Source organism: Peromyscus maniculatus, chromosome 6 (assembly GCF_049852395.1).
Source record: "Peromyscus maniculatus bairdii isolate BWxNUB_F1_BW_parent chromosome 6, HU_Pman_BW_mat_3.1, whole genome shotgun sequence".
NCBI classification, from domain to species: Eukaryota; Metazoa; Chordata; class Mammalia; order Rodentia; family Cricetidae; genus Peromyscus; species Peromyscus maniculatus.
In genome coordinates this window covers 16,432,472-16,455,365 of record NC_134857.1, presented here as the reverse complement: position 1 = coordinate 16,455,365, position 22,894 = coordinate 16,432,472, and the positions used below count along the sequence as shown (strand labels likewise).

The following is a 22,894-nucleotide window of genomic DNA, read 5'->3' as shown; positions in this document are numbered from 1 at the left end:
AAGGCAATCTCTGACACCTGTCAAGCTGCCTGTCACACATTTTGTATTTACCTGCTTCAGCATATCAAATGTTTCAAAGCTTCTTGTGGCTCACTTTCAAAATGTGAGTATTCAGAAAGATGCATGCCTTATATATAGACACTTTCCAAATGTCATTATTAAATTAATTATAGATTCACAATTGTTATAATTTTTTTGCAAATAAAATGTATGTCATATCATTTATATTTTTGCACTGGGAAGAATATTTAAATTTGTCATTCAATACTAACATTCATTTTGGAATACAGATTTAATATAAAATATCCTTACAAAATTGTCAAGTCAGTAAATTGGGGCTGAATATGTTAATATACAGAAAAGAATGTGAAGAAATAGATCAACAAAGATTTGTCTAAATGCAAGTAGATAACAAGGGTGACTTTTAATTACACAGTGAAAGAACAGTGCAGGCAAACCTAATATCCAAACAGAATAGTTACACTGACTATGATTTTATATATGTGTGTGTATGTATGTATGTATATATGTATATTGAACTATCATTTGTTTTAAAATAAAAACGATAAGCTCTTTTTACTGTCATTTAAAATAAATATGAGTAATATATGCACATGACCAAATTTGGATGAAAGAAAATGCAGGTCCCAATTATGACAGACTTGGATATATATCTTCCATAAATTAGACGTTTTCTCAAAATAGGAAGTATTGTGAAATTTATAATCCTCAGATAAGAATTATGAATAAATAAAAATAAAGCGACTATGAAGATATTTAAAGATGAAAAGTGATTGATCTTCAACATATAGGTACAGTTTATCTCTTTTTCTTTTTCTACTTCTTGATACTACATGAACACTTCACTCTTTAGAGTTACAGTGCTCTTCATTGATAAGAGAAAATTGGGTCAGAACAATTTCAAGGTTTAAACTCCTGACAAGAAGCTGCAGAAATCAAAATGCTTACAAATACTTTGTTCTCTTTCAGCGGAATTCTCTCTATTCATTTAAAATCACAGAGACAGACACACCATGAAAGGAGACCAAAGACAACTTACTCTCTATTGAGACTTACATAGAAGTAAGAACTTCCACAGGGGAACTACAGCGATCTTATAAACCAAACGGCCTTGACTTTCATCTGATGTTTTTGAACACTTATGAGATTTCATACATGTGACTTCCTTTGTAGTTTTTACAAAAACATTTGCTTATCAAGAAAAAAGACACAAAACTGTAAGTTCTTTGAAATAGACTTGGAAGATCTGCAATTAAATATTAGCTAAAGTTTGGTTTAGGCCAGCCTGGTCTACAGAGTGAGCCCCAGGACAGTCAAGGTTACACATAGAAACACTGTCTCAAAAAAGAAAAAAAATACAGATTAAAAAGGAACAAACAAAATGCTATGCTAAAATTGTGGCAGTTGAGAGGATAGACAGACAAGCTGTTCATCTCATGTCACGGTCATCACAGCTGCTGAGCCCAGTATGGACGCCCCTCTGTAGTGTCTTATTGGAGCATATGAGGAACAAAACAGCTTTTAAGATTTTAGTTGTACTAATCTTTTAAGAGTTTAGTTTAAAAATCATCTTGTTTTTCCAAATGTTTTTAGTTCTAAAAATATTTACTTCATGGAAATGTTTCATTAACACAGGAATTAGACAAGACGAGCATGTCCATTTCTACTTCCATAGAAATTTAACTTAGAAATGAAATTAAGAAACATGCAAAGGATGATTACAGTATCTAAAACTGTGAGTCTCATGCGCATGCACAGTCACCGTGAGCCTTGTGTGCATGCACAGTCACTGTGGAATAGACTGACCAGAAGAACTATCATGACATCTTTATTTTCAAAATTTAGGAAGCAGAAAAGTCGTTCTTTTGTTTTCACACGGTTTCTACTTTCTTTTACTGGAGTTGACCAAATTCATTCACCTACCCCCTTTAATCTTTCTCTGTTTCTCCTCCACCACTATGCCCCCTCTCCTCATCCCTTTCCTTTCACGCTGCATGCATGTACATAGATGGGCTTTTATATATGTAAATCTAAGATGGACAAATGAGAGAAAATGTAATATTTGTCTATGTACAAATTATTTCATTTAATATAATGATCTCAAGTAGTATCCATGTTCCAAGAACATTATCTTATTCATCTTTATTGTGAACAAAATTACACAGAATACATATCAATCATCTAGCTGCATGCTATCTACTTGTTTATATATCTATCATCTATCTAGCCATCTATAATCACATTTTCTTTATCAATCATTTGCTGATTGAATTCCAGGCTGATTCAATAACTCAACTATTGGGACAAATACTACAATAAAGTGAATGTACAGTTATCTTGGAGCATATTGGCTTAGAGTCTGCCAGGTCCATACACAGAAGTGATATGGCAGAGCCATATCTACTTTGACATTTAGTTTTGTTTATTTTTAAAACTTTTCTATTGATTTAGGGTATCTGGAACAATTTCTATTCCCACTGGCAATGTGTTAGAGTTCTCTTTTCCCCACATTTTTAGCAGCATTTGTTATTTTCTTAAGGACAGCTCATTTCATTTTCAATTTCTTTTTTCAGAGTTTTACACTTCCTATTGTAGAAGTCTTTCAATTTATTAGATATGTTTATTCATAGGTAACTTTGAAGCTGTTCTGAATAGAATTGCTTTCTTCATTTCTTTCTTTGTGTGTTATTGTTATACAGGAAAGCTACTGGTTTTCATTTGTTGGTTTTGCATCCTGCTATTTTGCTGAAGGTGTTTTCCAGCTCTGGTAGTCTTTAGTCTATTGTAGAGGATAACATCATCAGTAAGTATGGATGATGTAAAGTCTTCCTTTACTATTTGCATCAATTACATGAAAAGTACTCTTGGGAAATTTAAAATTAAATCATTGACTTCATTTCATAATGAACATAGCATTAACAAAAAAGCTAATAACCACTCATACATGCCATAATAAAGATTATGACTTCATATTACCCATTTACAGTGTTGTTTACCTTTGGAAATGGTCAAGATGACTCAATTATACTTTTTTGTAAACTTAAGTAGGAAAATATTAATTAAGCATCATATTATCATGTTGGAGTATGGAGATAGTGAGAGATGGAGACTACTACCTTATAGTTTAGTTTAAAACCCTTAAAAAATAATACAAGTAGGTGGTAGTGAATCATACCTTTAAACTCAGAACTTGGGATGCAAAGGCAGTCAGATCTCCGAGTTTGAAGCCAGCCAGCTTGGTCTATAAAGTGAGTTCTAGGACAGCCAGGGCTACAAAGAAAAACCCTGTCTTGAAAAGACAAAAAAACAAAAAAACAAAACAACAAAAGAAAAACAAAAAAATAGTTCAAGTGCATGTGACTGATACAGGCTGGAGATCTTATGACTGAATGCTGAGTTTGAAGAATTGACCTTTGAATTGATGAGTGACTTCAATTAAGTTACTTAACTACTCTATGCCAGGTTTCATCAACTTTAAAGAAAGTAGGTGTTAGCTGTAAATACAAATTCTTTGCAGGTATTACCTGTAAATACAAGAAATAAATATGGTAACATATATAAAGAAACTAGAAGACAACAATTTCTGGTACAAATATTATAATGAGTGTTTTAGAAATATAATTTTCCTTGATATTATTTTGCCTCTATTAATGAATTCTTCATAAGACCTCCTTTTAGCCAATAGGATTAGTCCCACTCTTTATGGGTTTAATTAATTAGAAACTGAATTAAATAATAGAAAAAATGAATGTGTAAATATTGTATTTTAAAGGCTGTATGTATATAGTAGCCAGTATTTTGATATGATATTTTTATAAAATTGGAGAGTTTAAAGATATCTGTGAGGCAAATGGCTTAGAATGCATCTAATTATGACTAATTTTCTCCAATTTTAGAGTTGCTTCTTTCTCTTCCTATTATTCTTTTCAGTGTTGCTTGGTCACCTTTTATAATGATGTCAATAGAGATCTCTCAAGTAAGTTCTCTATACTCACATCTTACAAGTTTAAGCAAAAAATACCTCATGGATAACTAATTCAAAGTGAATATGTAGTATAGACATCAGGCAAGCATTCTCCTGCACCCAAGTGAACACATGAGGAGTATCTTAGCTTCTTTTCCTGTTGCTGTGATAAAATATCTGAGAAAATGAGCTCCTGGAAACAGTCTAGTTTAGCTAGCTCACAGTTAACAGTATTGTCATAATGAGATGTCACAGTGGCAGGAATATGAAACACTTGATCATAATATATCCACAATCGAGGAACAGAGAGCAGTAATCATATTCTGCCATTCCATTTACTCTCTTCAGAAAACCTGCACAGCTAAGTTGGGTGTTCCTAACCTCAATAAACATAATCAAGATAACATTCCTTGGGCATGCCCAGAGACCCATCTCCTGGGTGATCCTACCCATCAAGTTGAGAATTACCACTAGCCATAACAATAAGTGTCCAGGATCTTTGAGCATTGGTCATTATGTTTTAAGGAAATCAAAAGTGTCAGTTAATCCTGCTTTAAGGTAACTTTTATTGTACTTGGTTTATTTGATTATATATATTTCTAATTTCCAATCTGGACTATGACTGCATGGAGGGAGGAAATCTTTCCTCTATGTTTATATTTTATATATTTTAAAAGTCTGGCATATTGTCAATATTATAAAACATGCATAAATTGTTAACTAGAAAAAATCACAAATTTAAATTAACGTATATCTAAACAAACCATGTGAGAGTTACCATGTATTCTGAAGTTGAATATTGGCAAAATATTACATGGCCTACCACTTAGCCCATTTTAACACTGTAATAAAACTTTATCATGTATCTTCTGCCCTTATAACAGAGCTAGTCATTGTCCAGTTCCACAAAACAGGACTGACACTGAAATATAGTACCTGTGACACATATTTTGATCTGATGAATGTGGGAGCCCACAAATGACTCAGTTTCCCAGATTGAATCTGAAATCTATTCTGAGTCAATAGAGTTCAAGCTTGTTTGTTCCAGGGCTGTGAGAAAGTTCTGATTAGCCCACAGAGTCTCCTTGCAGGGCTGTGAGAAAGTCCTGATTAGCCCTTGAGAGGGAACATACTAACTAGATGCAGGCTGCTGATGCCTTCCAGAGGTACACTGAGATAGAAAATGAAACTCCCTGCTCCTTGACGCCAGGCAGGATAGAAAGTGGTTGAATGCCTGTGCTGTGCATTGTTCTACCTCTGTCCTTCAAAACTGTATATAAGCTGGCTGTGAAATAAACTCGGGGCTGTCCGGCATTGACCAGCAGACCTCTCGATTCTTTTCTGTCTTCTTCATTGTCTCTTCAATCTGCACGCCTCTACCCAGCTACCCAGCTAGCTGACTGTCTGCAGGCCCGACATGATGACAACCATCCAGAATAAATGTTCCCAATTAGAATTCCAAAAGGGACAAGCAGTATAGGAAAACTGTCCTCCTTGCAGCCATTTCAAAATATTAAGCAATTTGAAGCATGGCTTTTGAATTATCCATTTGAGTCTTAAGAGTTTCTCCAGTCTTTGTTTTTTCTCTCCGTATCTGTCTCATATTTCAATTTCGTGTGTTTACTCCTCAGGCTCTTGGAAGCACACAGCAACTTTAATAGGACTCCCTGTGTGACAGCCATTTCATATACCGTGCAATCAAGGCTTCCCATCCTGCTCAGTAACTGCTGATTTGTTGACTGGGGTTTAACCTTCTCTTCCAGAGAATGTCTCTACAAGGCAGACTCTTCTGTGGAGCCTTGGTCTATGGCAGTGCTATATTTTCTACTTCATGTGATTTGTCAGGTGAGTAGGGTGGTAATACCCAGAGATGACCAGAAAAGGCATACACAGGTTTATACTGAATCATAGCTCATATCCTTGAATGAGGTGAAGCTGAACACTTGTAATGCATTATATAAAACAAAGTCGGCCAGCTTAGGGATGTCAGCTTCCCCAGCAGTGTCCTTCCAGTCCAGAGACTTTCAAGTCTCCCTGAGATATGAACTGTTTCAAACTGACAGTAACAAAACATCTTTTCTTACTCTCAATGCTGCACTTTATTCAGAAGCTACTGCTAGTTCGTTAACATAAACTCAGATTCCACACATAAAATCTCTAGGGAGCTAAAGTTTTTGAACATAAAGGTGGTATTAAACAAAAATTGTTTTTAATGAAAAAGATTATTAGTTGAAATTTTCTTTATGCATATGCACAAAGACAACATGTTACAAAGAAATAATTGCAGAAATCGATTAAAATAGCACTGTTTTGTGTTAAATGGTACCAATAAGATTTATAAAAGATGTAAGGCAAACACCATTCTTCTCAATCATGAATTTTTCTTTAAACATCTGTATTTTTATTTTTGTATGCAGGTGTGTTTACAGAATTGTATGTATTAATGCATGTGTACATTTATGCATGCACATACATGTGGAAGCCACAGAATCTACATTATGTGTCTCCTTCAGAAATAATTCACTTTATTTTGAGACAGATTCTCTCACTGGTACTTGGGCATTCACTGGGTTAAGCAAGGCTGGCTGTACAGGGGGCCGAGGGGGTACTTCTGTCTCTGCCTTCCCAGTGATGTGGTTAAAAGCATACACTACCAAACTCAGATTATAATATGGTTATGGAATATCACCCAGGTCCTAATGCTTGCCAGCATACAGTGGGCCTAAGAAAAGCTCCCCAGTGCTTGATTAATTTCCAGAATTTTCATTAATTCACATTAGAGTTCATTTAATTATTAATAATAAATATGAGCCGGGCGGTGGTGGCGCACGCCTTTAATCCCAGCACTCGGGAGGCAGAGGCAGGCGGATCTCTGTGAGTTCGAGGCCAGCCTGGGCTACCAAGCGAGTTCCAGGAAAGGCGCAAAGCTATACAGAGAAACCCTGTCTCGAAAAACCAAAAAAATAATAATAATAATAATAATAAATATGTAATATTTATATTTAAGTAATACATATTATATCAATACTAACTAAAATATGGTATTAATACTATATTATTTATAAAAGTAAGAGTTATAATTGAGGAGGATTCTTAGTGCCTGTAGTTGGTTAGTGGACACAGTTGGCAACTCTTAATGAAACATATCCGATGGGAAAATAACAATACCATCTATTTTGACATGATAGTATAAGTGGGTTTCCTAAAATAAGTTATGATTATGGATAATTATCTAGACATCAAAGAATTGTTTCTTCCTGTTTCCAATGAGAAAAATTTAGATAGGAAAGGTTAAAACTGCCACTTATTGAAACTGCACAAAATATTTACTTATTAGGATGAATTGCTTCTATCAGATGTTGCAAAATATCAGTAGAATATATGCAGAAAGAAATGCAACTATTTTGGCTACTGAAGTCTACAATTTGGAACTGGCTTTTGAATGGCAACCAAATGTTAACCTAACAATGCCATGACTATGTTCAGAAAAGAAAACAGAGTGAAAGAATGATTAGTAATTTATATAAAAATATTGCTTTAATGATCAGAATAAAGCAAAAATATGCAAACTTATATCCTCATTTGAATAGGCATGCATTTGGCTACTGCATTTGATGCTATACATAAAATGAATTCTCAGCTTTGTCCCACAAATTTTACTCATTGTTAGATTTCATACATGCCCATGTGTACATTTTTCTATATATTCATTTAAGAGTCAGATTGGTCATAAAGTCAGTTAGCTTGTAAGGAAAATTAATGTATTTCATTATGGCTTTGATGCTTAGATTTCTGTCTCTGTCTTAATAAATAATGTTGAAACAATTATGTCATGACTCACTATTTAAAAGCCTTAATATCTTTATATCTCATTGTTATATAAATGTTAAATTCTGAATTATAGCAGTGTATTAGACTTAAAATAAAATGTTTCAAGCAGAAGTGCAAGAAATCTAAGGTTCAGTGGAGTGAGGGGCCAGAGCTTCAATTTGTGCTATAAAACTTGATGCGCATAAATGATCACTGAAACACTAAAAAGGTTGGCCCTCTGACATGCCTTGCAGAGAGTAAATACACTGGTCTAGAACAAAAACGATGTCAAACAGGTGGTAAGTGAGAGAAGCAGTGTGCTTGGGCTGCCATTTGTCATAACTACTACACCCTTAATTGGAAAGCATCTGTCTTTTCATTTCCTTTACGACAATCTCTACTTTGTATTTAATCTGTGCAGAATGCACAGGTGCAACAGTGTTTATGAATTTAAAACCTTATTTAAAATGAAGCTGAAAATCAGAGGTGTTTCAATTAATAGGGCAACATCTTATAAGAAGAAATCACACTGCCATTTGGCACATACGTTGATTTCTGCATGTGTGAGCTTTAGTTACTGGAAAGCTAAAGATGCAAAGGAAAGGGAAAGATGAATGATGCTCTAAGTAATTTCAGATGATATATTTGAATCCACAAAAACTATGGAGAAAGTTTTTATTCGAGAACATGAATAAAGTGAGGAATTTTACAGACATGTTTTTAAAATGCTGGATTTCATTAAAGGCAAAACCAATAACACCCTATGTATATAACAAACTATGCCTTTGTAATTGCTTAATTTTCTAAAATTCAATTTTTCACATGATTTTTTCTTTCTTTTTTATTATTGAGAAATTTTCTGTTCATTTTACATAGCAACCACAGGTGCCCCTCTCCTCCTTCCTCCTGCACCCCCACAACCTTAACCCCAAACCTACCCTGCATTCCCACATCCTCCAAGGCAAGGACTGCCAAGAGTATCAGCAGAGCCTGGTATATGGTGATATTTTATTTGTACTGAAATGTGATTTTAATTTTATGTTAATAAATAAAGTTGCCCTGGGGTCAGAGCTATTAGAGCCATAGCAAGAGCGTGGTGGTTAGAAGAGCTAGGTAGATTTCTGTGTGTTCAGGGATACAGCCAGTATTGGAGACATACGCCTTTAAGACCTGGAGGGCAGTACTTACAGGCAGTGACAAGGCAGTCACGTGGTTGGGTTTACAACCAATGAGAAGGCAGAACAGAAAGACTATTTAAAGACAGACAAACAGGAAGAAGCTCTCTCGGGGAAGTTAGGAGCACTGCAGGAGGTAAGATTTTATCTCTGAGCTCTGACCTCTCGGCTTTCTCTTTTACATTGGCTCTGTGTTTCTTATTTTAATAAGACGATTGGTTACATCTACACTGGTACATTCAGTTGAGGCAGGTCCCAAGCCCCTCCTCCCTGCACCAAGGTTGTGTAAGGTGTCCCACCATAGGCACTGGGCTCTAAAAAGCCTGCTCATGCAGCAGGGACGGATCCTGATCCAATTGCCAGGGGCCCCTTAAGCAGATCAAACTAAACAACTGTCTTGCCTATGTAGAGGGCCTAGTCCAGTCCCACGGAGGTTCCACAGCTATTGGTCCACAGTTCATGAGTTACCACAATTTTGGTTTGGTCGTCTCTATAAGTTTCCCCATCAGGATCTTGATGCCCCTTGCTCATAGAATCCCTCTTTTCTCTCTCCAACTGGACTCCTGGAGCTCAGCCTGTTGCTTGGCTGTGGATCTCTGCATCTGTTTCCATCAGTTACTGGATAGAGTCTCTATGATGACAGTTAGGGTATTCACCAATCTGATTACCAGAGTAGGTCAGGTCAGGCACCTTCTGCACTATTGCTAGTAGTTTAAGGTGGGGTCATCCTTGTGGATTCCTGGGAACTTCCCTAGCACCATGTTTCTCACTGTTCCCTTGATGTCTCCCTCTATCATGGTATCTCTTTCATTGCTCACCCACTGTATCCCTGTTCCAGCTCGACCATCCCATTCCCTTATGTTCTCATCCCATATCCCCTACCCACCATTGTCCCCCTCACCCCCAGTTTGCTCATGGAGATCTCATCTATTTCCCTTTTCCAGGGCAATCCATATGTCTCTCTTAGGGTTCTCCTTGTTAGCTAGCCTCTCTGGAGCTGTGGATTATAGTCTGGTTATCCTTTGCTTTACATCTGATATCTATTTATGAGTGAGTAGATACCATGTTTGTCCTTCAGAGTCTGGGTTATGTCACTCAGGATCATATATTCTAGTTCCATCCATTTGCCTACAAATTTCATGATGTTTTTTACTGCTGAGTAGTACTCCATTGTCTATATGTGCCACATTTTCTTTATTTATTCTTCAGTTGTAGAGCATCTAGGTTGTTTCCAGGTTCTGGTTATTATGAATAATGCTGCTATGAACATAGTTGAGCATGTGTCCTTGTGGTATAATTGAGTATTCCTTGGGTATATGCCCAAGAATGGTATAACTGGGTCTTGAGGAAGATTGTTTCCCAGTTTTCTGAGAAACCACCATACTGATTTCCAGAGTGGCTATACAAGTTTGCACTCCCATCAACAGTGGAGGAGTGTTCCCCTTGCTCTGCATCCTCTCCAACATAAGCTGTCATCAGTGTTTTTGATCATGGCCATTCTGAGATGTAACATGGTATCTGAGAATTGTTTTGATTTGCATTTCCCTGATGACTAAGGATATTGAGCAATTCCTTAAAATTCTTTTGGCCATTTGAGGTTCTTCTGTTGAGAATTCTCTGCTTAGCTCTGTAGCCCACTTTTTAATTGGGTAGTTTGGTATTTTGATATCTAGTTTCTTGAATTCTTTATATATTCTGGAGATCAGCCCTCTATCAGATGTGGGGTTGGTGAAAATCTTTTCCCATTCTGTATGTTGTCAGTTTGTCTTATTGACAGTGTCCTTTGCCCTACAAAAGCTTCTCAGTTTCAGGAGGTCCCATTTATTATTTGTTGTTCTCACTGTCTGTGCTACTGGTGTTATATTTAGGAAATGGTCTCCTGTGCCATTGCATTCAAGACTACTTCCTACTTTCTCTTTTATCAAGTAAGTAAGTTATGTTGAGGTCTTTGAATCATTTGGACTTGAGTATTGGACATGGCGATAGATATGGATGTATTTGCAATCTACATGTTGACATCCAATTATGACAGCACCATTTGTTAAAGATGCTTTCTTTTTTCCATGGTACAGTTTTGGCTTCTTTGTCAAAAATCAGGTGTTCATAGGTGTGTGGATTAATGTCAGGGTCTTCAATTTGATTCCATTGGTCCATTTTTGGTTTTTATGCCAATACCAAGCTGGTTTTTTTTTTTTTTATTATTACTATAGCTCTATAGTAGAGCTTGAGGTCAGGGATGGTGATGCCTCCAGAGGTGGCTTTATTGTACAAGATTGTTTTAGCTATCCTGGGTTTTTTTGTTTTTCAATATGAAGTTAAGTATTGTTTTTTCCAGGTCTGTGAAGAATTGTGTTGGGATTTTGATGGGAATTGCACTGAATCTGTAGATTGCTTTTGGTAAGATTGCAACTTTTACTATGTTAATCCTACCTATCTATGTGCATGGGAGATCTTTCCATTTTCTGATATCTTCTTCAGTTTCTCTCTTCAGAGACTTAAAGTTCTTGTCACACAGGTCTTTCAATTGCTTAGTTAGAGTTACCCTAAGATATTTTATATTATTTGTGGCTATTGTAAAAGGTGATGTTTCTCTGATTTCTTTCTCAGCCTGTTTATCATTTTTATATAGGATAGCTACTGATTTTTTTGAGTCAACACTGTATCCTGCCACATTACTGAAGGTGTTTATCAGCTTTTTTGGGGTCACTTATGTATACTATCATTTCATCTGCAAATAGTGAAATTTTGACTTCTTCCTATCCAATTTGTATCCTCTTGATCTCCTTTTATTGTCTTATTGCTCTACCTAGGACTTTGAGTACTATATTGAATAGATATAGGGAAAGTAGACAGCCTTCTCTTGTTCCTGATTTTAGTGGAATCACTTTGAGTTTCTCTCCATTTAACATGATGTTTGTTTGTTATAAAATTTGCCTTTCTTTATGTTTAGGCATGTTCCTTGCTTCTGATCTCTCCAAGGCCTTTGTCATGAATGGGTGTTCGATTTTTGTCAAAGGCTTTTTCTGCATCTAATGAAATGATCATGTGTTTTTTTTTTCTTTTAGTTTGTTTATATGGCGTATTACATTGACAGATTTTTTTTAATGTTGAACCATCCCTGCATCTCTAGGATGAAACCTGCTTGGTCAGAATGAATAATTTTTTTTTGATTTGTTCTTGGATTCAGTTTGCAAATATTTTATTGAATATTTCTGCAACCATGTTCATGAGGGAGATTGGTCTGTAGTTCTCTTTCTTTGTTGCATCTTTGTGTGGTTTGGGTACCAGGGTAACTGTAGCCTCATAAAAAAGAGTTTGGTAATGTTCCTTCTGTTTCTATTGTGTGGAACAATATGAAGTATTAGCTCTTCTTTGAAAATATGGTAGAATTCTGTACTGAAACCATCTGGTCCTGGGCTTTTTTTTTTTTTTTTTTTTTTTTTTTTTTTTTTTTTTTTTGGTTGGGAGACTTTTAATGACTTTTTATTTTCTTAGGGGTTATCGGTCTATTTAAATTTTTATCTGGCCTTGATTTAACTTTGGTATGTGGCACCTATCCAGTAAATTGTCCATGTCTTTTAGATTTTCCAATTTTGTGGAGTACAGGTTTTTGAAGTATGACCTGATGATTCTCTTCTCTCAATGTCTGTTGTTATCTCTCCCTTTTCATTTCTTATTTTTTAATTTAAATGCTCTCTCTCTCTCTCTCTCTCTCTCTCTCTCTCTCTCTCTCTCTCTGCCTTTTAGTTAGTTTGGATAAGGGCTTGTCTATCTTGTTGATTTTCTCAATGAACCAACTCTTTGTTTCATTGATTCTTTGTATTGTTCTCTTTGTTTCTATTTTATTGATTTCACCTCTCAATTTGATTATTTCCTGGCCTCTATTCCTCCCGTGTGAGTTTGCTTCTTTTTGTTCTAGAGCTTCCAGGTCTGCTGTTAAGTCGCTAGTGTGAGATTTCTCCAACTTTTTTATGTGAGCATTTAGAGCTATAAATTTTCCTTGTAGCACTTCTTTCATAGTGTCACATAAGTTTGGGTATGTAGTACATTCATTTTCATTGAATTCTAGGAAATCTTTAATTTATTTCTTTATTTCTTTCTTGACTCACTGGTGATTCAGTTGAATATTATTTAGTTTCCATGAGATTGTAGGCTTTCTGTAATTTTTGTTGTTGAAATCTAACTTTAAGCCATGGTGGTCCAATAAAATACAGGAGATTATTCCAATTTTTTTGTTTGTATCTGTTGAGATTTGCTTTGTGTCTGAGTATGTGGTCAATTTTAGAGAAGGTTCCATGGGGTGCTTAGAAGAAGGTATATTCTTTTGTGTTAGGGTGGAATGTTCTACAGATAGCTATTAAGTCCATTTGCGTCATAATATCTGTTAGTTCCCTTATTTCTCTGTTAAGTTTCTGTCTGGTAGACCTGTCCATTGGTGAGAGTTGGATGTTGAAGTCTCCCTCTACTAATGTGTGGAGTTTGATGTGCAATTTAAGCTTTAGTAATGTTTCTTTCACATATGTGGGTGCCCTTGTATTTGAGGCATAAAAGTTCAGAATTGAGACTTCATCTTTGTATGTTTTTTCTGTGATGAATATGTAATGTCCTTCCTGATCTCTTTTGATTGATTTTAGTTTGCAGTCTATTTTGTTAGATATTAGAAGTGCTACATCAGCTTGCTTCTTGAGTTCATTTGATTGGGAAATCTTTTCCCAGCCTTTTAATCTGAGGTAGTGTCTGTCTTTGAAGTTGAGGTGCATGCAGCAGAAGGATGGATCCTGTTTTCATATCCATTCTGTTAGCCTGTGTCTTTATATAGGAAAATTGAGTCCATTGATATTAAAGGATATTAATGACCAGTGATTGTTAATTCCTATTAATTTTTGATGACAATATTGTCTGTTTCCCTTCTTTGATATTTGTTGGTGTGCAGTTATCTATTGCCTGTGTTTTCATGGGTATATCTAACCTCCTTAGGTTGGATTTTTGCTTCTAGTGTTTTCTGTAGGGCTGGATTTGTGGATAGGTATTGTTTAAATCTAGTTCTATCATGGAACATTTTGTTTACTCCATCTAAGGTGACTGAGAGCTTTGCTGGGTATAATAGTCTGGGTTGGTATCCATGGTCTCTTAGTGTCTGCATAATGTCTGTAAAGGCTTTCAGAGTCTCCATTGAGAAGTCGGTGTTATTCTGATGGGTCTGTCTTTATATGTTACTTGGCCTTTTTCCTTTGCAACTCTTAATATTTTTTTCTTTGCTTTGTATGTTTAGTGGCTTGATTATTATGTGGCAAGGGGACTTTTGGGGGTGGGGTCCAGTCTATTCAGTGTTCTGTAAGCTTCTTGTATTTCTTTCTTTTTGTTGGGAAAGTTTTCTTATGTGATTTTGTTATATTTTCTGTGCCTTTGAACTGGTATTCTTCTCCTTCTTCTATCCCTATTATTCTTAGGTTTGGTCTTTTTATGGTGTCTCAGATTTCCTGGATGCTTTGTGCTATGATTTTATTGGCTTTAATGTTTTCTTTGACTGATGAATCCATGTCCTCTATCTTATCTTCCATGTCAGAGATTCTCTCTTCCATCTCTTGCATTCTGTCAGTTATGCTTGCATCTTTAATTCCTGTTCATTTACTCGGGTTTTCCATTTCCAGCATTCCCTCAGGTTGTGTTTTCTTTATTGCCTCTATTTCAGTTTTCAAGTCTTGAACTGTTTCCTTCACCTGTTTGATTGCTTTTTCTTGGCTTTCTTTAAGGGATTTATTGATTTCTTCCATTTTTTTTTGTTTGTCTTTCCCTTGATTCCTTTAAGGGAATTTTTCATTTCCTCTTTAAAGACCTCTATCATCATCTTAAAATCATTTTTAAGGTCGATTACTTCAGCTTCTTTTGTGTTTTGATTTTCAGGTCTTGCTGATATAGAACCACAAGCTTCTGGTGGTGCCATATTGGTCTTTATGTTCTTGACTGTATTTTTGCACTGGCTTCTACCCATCTCTTCCTCCAATTGGTGCAAAAGGTGTCTGTGCCTGATGGAGCCTCTTTAGGTCCAAGGGCACTCTTATTCCAATGGGAAGTCTTGGTACAACTGAAGCTCTTGGTCCAATCAGAACTGGCAGAGTCTGTGTCTCAGGGAACTGCTGTGATCTCAGAGGATCTTTCACGTGATTTAATTGTTATAGCTGTAAAGAGGTCCCATGTACCCAGGGTTTTGCTTTTTACCAGTTCAGTTAAGTATAGTCAACTTTGGTCCAAAAATACTAAGTGGAGACTTTTAAAATTAAAAAATAAATTTTGAGTTGCACGCTGATCTTTGTAGCATGAGGAAATCCAAAACTTAGTGTATTCCATCCTGCTCAAAGTGTGAATCTCTCTTTACCCAGTGGATCCATGTTTTCCATGCAACCTTCCTAGTATTGATTTAGTCACCAGGTGTTAGATTGCCTGCCCTGTTAGTGCAGTACATGTTTTCATGTAATCCTTTTGTATTTAATAATAATTTCCAAATGGCAAGAGTAACAATCATAGCATTTTTAAAAATGGTACATTGTTATAATTATTCTAGTTTTATTGGTCAGTATTGTTGGTTTTTACCTGTGTTGGGTTAAGAGCTTATTTTTATTTTAGATGTATTCATTTTTTTCCTCACATATTTAGAGGTATTACAATCTATAGAAACAAGGAAGGTCCAGAGCAGTTAATGGTGGTGGAAATATATGTTAGAGATTCCTTACATGGCAGCAGGAGAGGAAGCAAAGAAAAGAAGGTAGAAACAGCTACAAGTCCCAGCCCACACCTACTGGGCCAATCAAATCAGGCCTTCTAAGGATGATACAACCTCCATATTAGTGTCACAAGCTGAGGACCAACTCAGGAAAGCATGAGCCTGTGGGGGAAATTCTGAATTCAAATGATAATAGTGGATGATACTATTGGTGTCAATTTTCTTTACTTAGATATAGGTAAAGTGTCAGAGGCACAGATGCACAAGGAACCTGAGAAGTGACAGATCTACAGAAACAGGGTCTTTGATTCCCAGGCCTCTGGTACACTTCTCTAAAGAAAACATGTGAAAATTGAATTTTGAAAGCAAGGCAAATTTGCGACAAGGCTCTAATTTCCTTGACTACTTTACTAATGGGCATAGTAAAATATTTTAATATCCTACATGAAGCTTTGCAATATTTAAAATTCCTCTTAATAATAGCTGTGTACAAATATTTATGATAGGTTAACACAGAAAGTAAAGGTTAATATCTGTTCTTTAGAGAGTTCATACAAAATTATCTCATCATAAGCAACCCTATTTTGCAAGGGACAAATCTATTTTTAAAACCTCCCCACTAAATCAATATAAGCAAGGTCATTTGTCATTAAAGCAAGGGGGACTCACTACTAATTACTTTTGTAGAAACAAATATAATAAAAAATGATTTGGAAGACAAGAGTTAGGCATTCTAAGTACAGTTTGAAACACTGTTGCATTCTTCAGAGTAAGGCCATTCTATAGGAGACAGATTGGCCTCAGGAGTGTCCCAGTGATAATAGCATCCCCTAGAGGCTTCATTGCACCTCATTTCCAGTCTGCTTTCTCTCATCTGCTTCCCCACATTCTCCAACTGATTATCTCAGCCCACCTCTGTGAACCTTAACAATGAACAGCTGTTACCTCACACACTGATATATGCTTCCAAGTTATCTAGAAATGTTCCACTAATCTCTGGACCCTACATCCTGACAAGAAATCGTGCTAATCACTATGGTTGGTGGTTGGTAGTTGATGGGGTCTTAGCATAAGCACAGTGTTAACTAAGCCTTAGTCACATACAATATCATATAATCTGTGTGCTCCAGAGTGAACCAAAGCAGTTCATCCTAAAAATAAATCCAAAAGACCTTAAGTAATTTGTCTAGTAGGAATTTACTCAAGTCCCACAGTTGTGCTAGAATACTTGTGGCTGAAAACTTAACCAAAATAAGTTAGGTGCACAAGACAGAAGCTATCAATCAACTTGAGAGTAAGACAAGAGCTAGGTGTGCTAGGACTGGGGGATGATGAGAGAAATGTATAGGTATTGTGCAGGAAAATTTCAGTTATTTCTTAATATATCTATCTTTTCCACATTATTTTTGTTTGGGAATTTCCTATCATGAACCCTGAGCTCACTCACTTCCCAGTCCTCCCAGGCTTGCCCCCACAACCCTTGTGACCTGACACCTTGGAAAAAAAAAAGAAGAAGCAGCACCAGAAGAAGAAAGAGGAAGAGAAGGAAAAGAAGAGGCGGAGGAGGAGGAAGAGGAAGAAGGAGGAGGAGGAGGAGGAGGAGGAGGAGGAGGAGGAGGAGGAGGAGAAAAGTCCAATTTGTGTTGCCCATATACTTACTGGTGCATATCCAAACTCCCAGTGGCAAACCCCTTACGGAAAACTGAATCCTTCAGCAACCACACCCCTTCCAGAAGCGGTCAACTGTGGATAGCTACACTTCAGCATCTTTATCACACTTTTTAAGAGTTCTCTTCAGTGACTTTCTAAGCTATTGTTTCTTTTGGTGGGGGAGGTAGGGGTTGTCACAGATGCCTTCTCTGTCCCTTTTCCTCAACTGTGAGTTTGCAGTCATCAATACCACAGCAAACGTAGCTTCTTGTCCTTTACAATCAGTGGGAGCACAGATCATGGACTTATACATGGTCTCTGGAGATAGCTGAATGTGCCAAAGACTTCAGTATGGTCTCTGGTAGTAGTACAGACATCAACTCGGCCCTCTGAGGCTGCACAGACCATGGACACCATCATAGCGCTCAGCGGCAGCACAGCCAAGGACATCAACACGGCTTCAGGTAGCAGCACAGGTGATTATTAATGTGCATATACTGAGTTTATGTAAAAGAACCACCATGTCTACATGTGTCCAATTTTTTAAAATATGGTGAATGAAGGCAGAAAGATGACTAGCAGATGAAAGCATTTGCCTTATAAGCATGAGGAGCTTGCTCAGTCCCAGATTCCACTTCGAAAGGAATGAACCTACTCTTGAAATTTCTCCTTACACTCTACATGCCTGCTACAACAAGTACACCTTCCATATTCATGCAAACAACAACAATAATAATAATTTTAAAATCTGTTTAAAGATGGTGGATGAAAATCTTAACAAGTAAATCTGAAGCATTACTCTACATTACCAAAGAGTTAATCTTCCCACAATAGGATTCTCCTGGAGTCTGATGTCTCATGAGTTTAAGTGGATAATGATCACTATCTCCAGGGAAACTAGAGTGTAGAACATTAAACAGTGCCAAGTCAACTAGAACTTAGGAACTGCATAGCTGGAGGTGTGTCTATGCAAACATAAGTTAAATACTCTTTCTGGACATATCTACATTTAAGGACCATATTATACTTCACTCTGTTTTGTAATCAGTATGTTCTCAATGTAATAATTTTCTAAATCAGGGTGTTCCAGAACCTTTCATAGACACATGAACAATGTGTGCAAGAAAGTTTAGATTCTGAGAAACAGGGAAGGACTCAGGTCCATAAGGATGGAGAAACAAGGTTAATGAAGATGAATCATGATTTCATGTTATTCTTTGGGGAAAATATTTTCAGGTATACAAACTACTGACAATCCTGGAGAGCTAATCCACAAGACTCAGATTAATGCAGAGCACATGAAATGTATTTTCCCTTGGTCAGAGAGGAGAGTCTTCTGCACATTCTATGTGTTTCTTGGAACACTGAAAACTACACTTGTTTTGATGTTAACCCAACAACTGATGTTTCTTTTTGTGAACTTCTCTGTGAAAATGTGAGTGACAGTGTAAATCTTTCTAAATTGAATTGAACACCCTTTAAAGTTCATGTTTTCAAATACATTTCAAAGCCTCTGAAAAACAAGATTATTTCACAATAAAGCCCTTTCCTATAGTGACCTATTTGGTATGGAAGATGGATACGAAACTATGTTAAAATCTAATCTGCACATCTGCTACATTGTGTGTGAGTATTTTACATGTTTAGAAACAATTACCTCTAATGCTTTGATGTCCTCATAAGCAAACTGCACAGTTGGAACTCCAAGATGGTTGATGAAATAATCAGCATCACCTTGTATCTGTATAGAGCTGACATTGGTTCCTGGGCACTGAGCTCTTCTAGTACAGTTGAATTTATTCTTCTGAAAAACACAATTTACATATTGTTAACATTCACACATTCTTCCCAGATCATTTATAAGTCAATGTCACTCAAAATGTAGCCCAAGGTTCAGAGAATCAATCTATGTCAATGAGCTTCAAGTTTAAAAGTACGCATGATTAGGCTTCACTATGTTCCCTTTAGTGGAACCATTTGGAAGTAGAGGCAGGAATCTGTTCTTCAGTTCTTGCATACAATTCTGAAGCTCACAGTAGTATGAAGAGCCTTAAGAAATATGAAGGTGACTCCTATCCCTTGCACTAAGCACACACACACACACACACACATACACACACACAGAGAGAGAGAGACAGAGACAGAGACAGAGAGACAGAGAGAGATACAGAGAGACAGAGAGACAGAGAGAGAGAGACAGAGAGAGAGAGAATGTTAAAGCCTTGTTGAAATCATTAGTAGTATTCATAATACAATTTTTAACTTTGTATTGTCAGCCCTCCTGACATTCATTTTTCATGTAAATAATCAATAATCTTGTGGACTGAACCATTTGACTCCTTAATTAGTAGGTATTGAACTTTCTCTCTTCTTCCTGAAACACTTTAAGTAAAATGTTTATGAGTCAAACAGCCAACTGGATTAGCCCTATATCAGCACCAGTCATGTTGAAAGCTCGAAGGATCCCTCCAGACAACTATACAAAAGATGGAAGTTGATTGTCCTAGCTCTCCAAAGCACAGCCTCAGCGAATGTATAAGAGACAGTCTATAGCAAACTTTTAATCACAAGCTTCAAAGAATCATTTCCACCTTGACCAGAGTCAGAATAGTTTCCTGGTGTAAAGATAACTCTGACTGGTAGTAAGATGAGAGACAGTGATTAGTATTGATTCAAAATACAAGCCTTAGTGACTATGATTGTTGTAATTGGCACAATAATTATGATTGGTCCTAACTAAATGACCAAATGATTGTGATTAGTCCAAACACTCCCATTAGCAGGATTCTGAGGCTCCCTGAGTGAATTGTCTGGGAGACGCTCTCCTGAGCTGTGTCTCTACTAAGTTGCTTAGGCCCATTAGTTTCTCTACAGCAGTCTTTTCTTGACTACTTTTAGTAATATGAGCTGAGATCCTGAAGAAAAATGCATCAGAAACCATATATGCTAATAGTGAGGTGGTGGGAAAGCTTATCACAGTACCTGCTGGCAAGCTGAAATGGCATTTGTCTCAGACAGGCTGATGCAGGCATGCTCACCACAGAGCTGATCCCATGGGCTCAAATACTGCCTAGCATCTTTTGGGCCCGGTGACATTGTGGTGCAGGGCTCCAGAATAGCCCAGCTCATACTGTACCATGTTTCCAAGCATCAGGCTCTGGCTTCAAACTCAGTATATCAGCAAACTATTGTTGGACTCCTGCAGATCAGGGCTGGAGATGCCATCTGGCCATCAGGATTCTGCCCACAGCAAATGCCTATGCCTGAGTAGTACTGACTATACCCTTTATCCAGTATTTTAGGGCCTACCAGGTCCTACCCCTGAGGGTGAGACCCTCATCACTGACTGTAGGCTCTGGAAATCTCTTGGTGTGCCTTGCCTGTAAGTTTACTTCTCTTTATAGGCTTTTATCAGTTCACTTCCATGACTTCCCCTTTTTCAGCTTTCCTTTTTTTCTTCCTCCCCACCCTTGCTTCTCTGAGTGTGTTCAGGTACCATGTCATGAAATATTTATTTAACTATGCAAAGATGTGTTACATTTTTTAACTATGTGAAGATGTGTTGCATTGGTTTATGTCACAGAATATTTGTTTAATTATGTAAAGATATGTTACTGTTTTAGCTTGCCTGCCTAAGGCACCTGATTGGTTTAATAAAAGGCTGCACACTCAATAATGAGGTAGAAGATATAGGTGGAACTTCCAGGCAGGGAGAACAAGTAGGAGGAGGAAATTAGGCTCAAGAGGAAAGAAAGGGAGACAAGAAGGAGATGCCAGCCAGCAAGACACGGAGAAGCAGGAAAGTGGGACATACAGAATGAAACAAAGGTTAAAAGGCAAAACATAGATGGAGAGAAACAGATTAAATTAAGTTAAAAGAGCTAGTGGGACAAGCCTAAGCTAAGGCTGGGCATTTATAATTAATAAAAAGCCTCTGTGTCTTTATTTGGGAGTTGGTCGGTGCCCAAAGAAAATTCTAACTACAGTACCATGTTTCCAAGCATCAGGCTCTGGTTTCTTGATTCCTTTTACAATTTAGTAGCAGCTAAAGAGAAAACTTGGGTTACCTGTTCTGGGGCTGAATATGCAATGTAGGGTAGAAGTATTATTCTTTTACAAAATAATCAGTGTACATGGTAGTAGCTAGTTGCTACTAGAAGATGGATCCTTATAACTGAGCTACCTTGTCATCTAAGAACAAGGAAGATCTACTTATCAGGGAGCCTGAGTTTAACCTACAACAGATTAATGGTGAGAAACAACCCTGGGAAGCAGTGGTGGAGAGCAGATGGCCAAATACCGACAAACTAAAAGAACAGTCTTCGGGAAGCTCTGTTATAGTAGACTAGCATAAAACTAGACCTTCTGGGGTAGTAGCAGATTACATCAGTGCAACATAATACTTGAATTTGATAGCAGTGAACTTGAGGTCAAAAAGTGGCTCAACTTCTGGAACCACCTATTGGTTATTCAGTGTTGTAGAGTCCAACAATTCTGAAGTGCATCCCTACAGATAAATGATTCATACTTGGGAAATCTTGAATAGACAAAGGCAGAGCCCATATCTATAGAGATATAAGTGCTATAGTTAGTTCCTGGACTTCCCCTGCCCTTGGAGACATTTCCTAGATCAGTCATTAGACACCTCCAGAAGCCATAGAGTCTCAGAGGGTAAACGAACCTGCCTAGCTCATAGAAGGCCAAACTCAGTATGTCAAATGGGGTTCCTGTTACTCAATGAAAGAGAACCAACTAAACTGAAGACACTATTTGTGCACATCAGATATGTATACAATCCAAGGTTAACACAAGCATGAAGCACAAGGATCCAAGACTTCACAGGGTACCCTGATCCTCACACATTCACATCCCTACAGTCTTCACATTTTAAGAGGCCCAAAAGTTGCTCCAATATTTCTGTCTTTTTTCCTTTTTTCTTCTATCTTCTCCTTATAGTTCAGCTTTGTCCTTTTTACTGTAATTTTGGAAGTATTTTCACTTTATGATATTTAAAAAATGTACTTTCCTTTATACTTTTATTGAATTTTATTTAATTACTTTTTCAGTGTTTGATCATCTTTATTAATTTAATCTCATCATTTTCAATATTCATGTTTTTTATTTACATTCTAGCATGCATCTTTTTTTCTGAATTTTCTCATAACTGGAAAATCTTTTTGTTATTTGCTTTCTTTATCTTAGATTGTTTTCTAATATCTGCTCTTTCCTGTTCCCCTCCATAACATTATTCTCCAATCCTCTTATTTTTCCTTTAATTTATATAACATTTCTTCTCCATTTTCACTTCTTTTCCTCCTTCATTTCATTTTTCACTATTCCTACATTTACTTGAAACAATTTTATAAATACATATATAATGTACAGGTAAATAATAATTTCATAGCTTAACCCTCATATGTCTTGTTATTTTCTATTTTCTGACATTAAAGATTAATTAGTGGACATTAATCCATTTGACTTTAAGTGTATCAGGATTTTATATGTTTTGGCATTGTGGCTATTATGGTAGTTTGTTTCCTCTGAGTGGCACAG

General features: G+C 36.7%; 1 protein-coding gene across 8 annotated transcripts in view; it reads right to left on the bottom strand.

The window, feature by feature from the left end:
* Naaladl2 (N-acetylated alpha-linked acidic dipeptidase like 2) overlaps nt 1-22,894 on the bottom strand; it is a 1,286,850-nt gene that overhangs the window by 223,677 nt on the left and 1,040,279 nt on the right. For all 8 annotated transcript variants that reach the window (XM_076573982.1, XM_076573983.1, XM_076573985.1 and 5 more), the window contains one exon: nt 18,999-19,145. In XM_076573982.1, the coding sequence (XP_076430097.1) occupies nt 18,999-19,145 (147 nt within the window). The remainder of the gene's footprint in view (nt 1-18,998; nt 19,146-22,894) is intronic.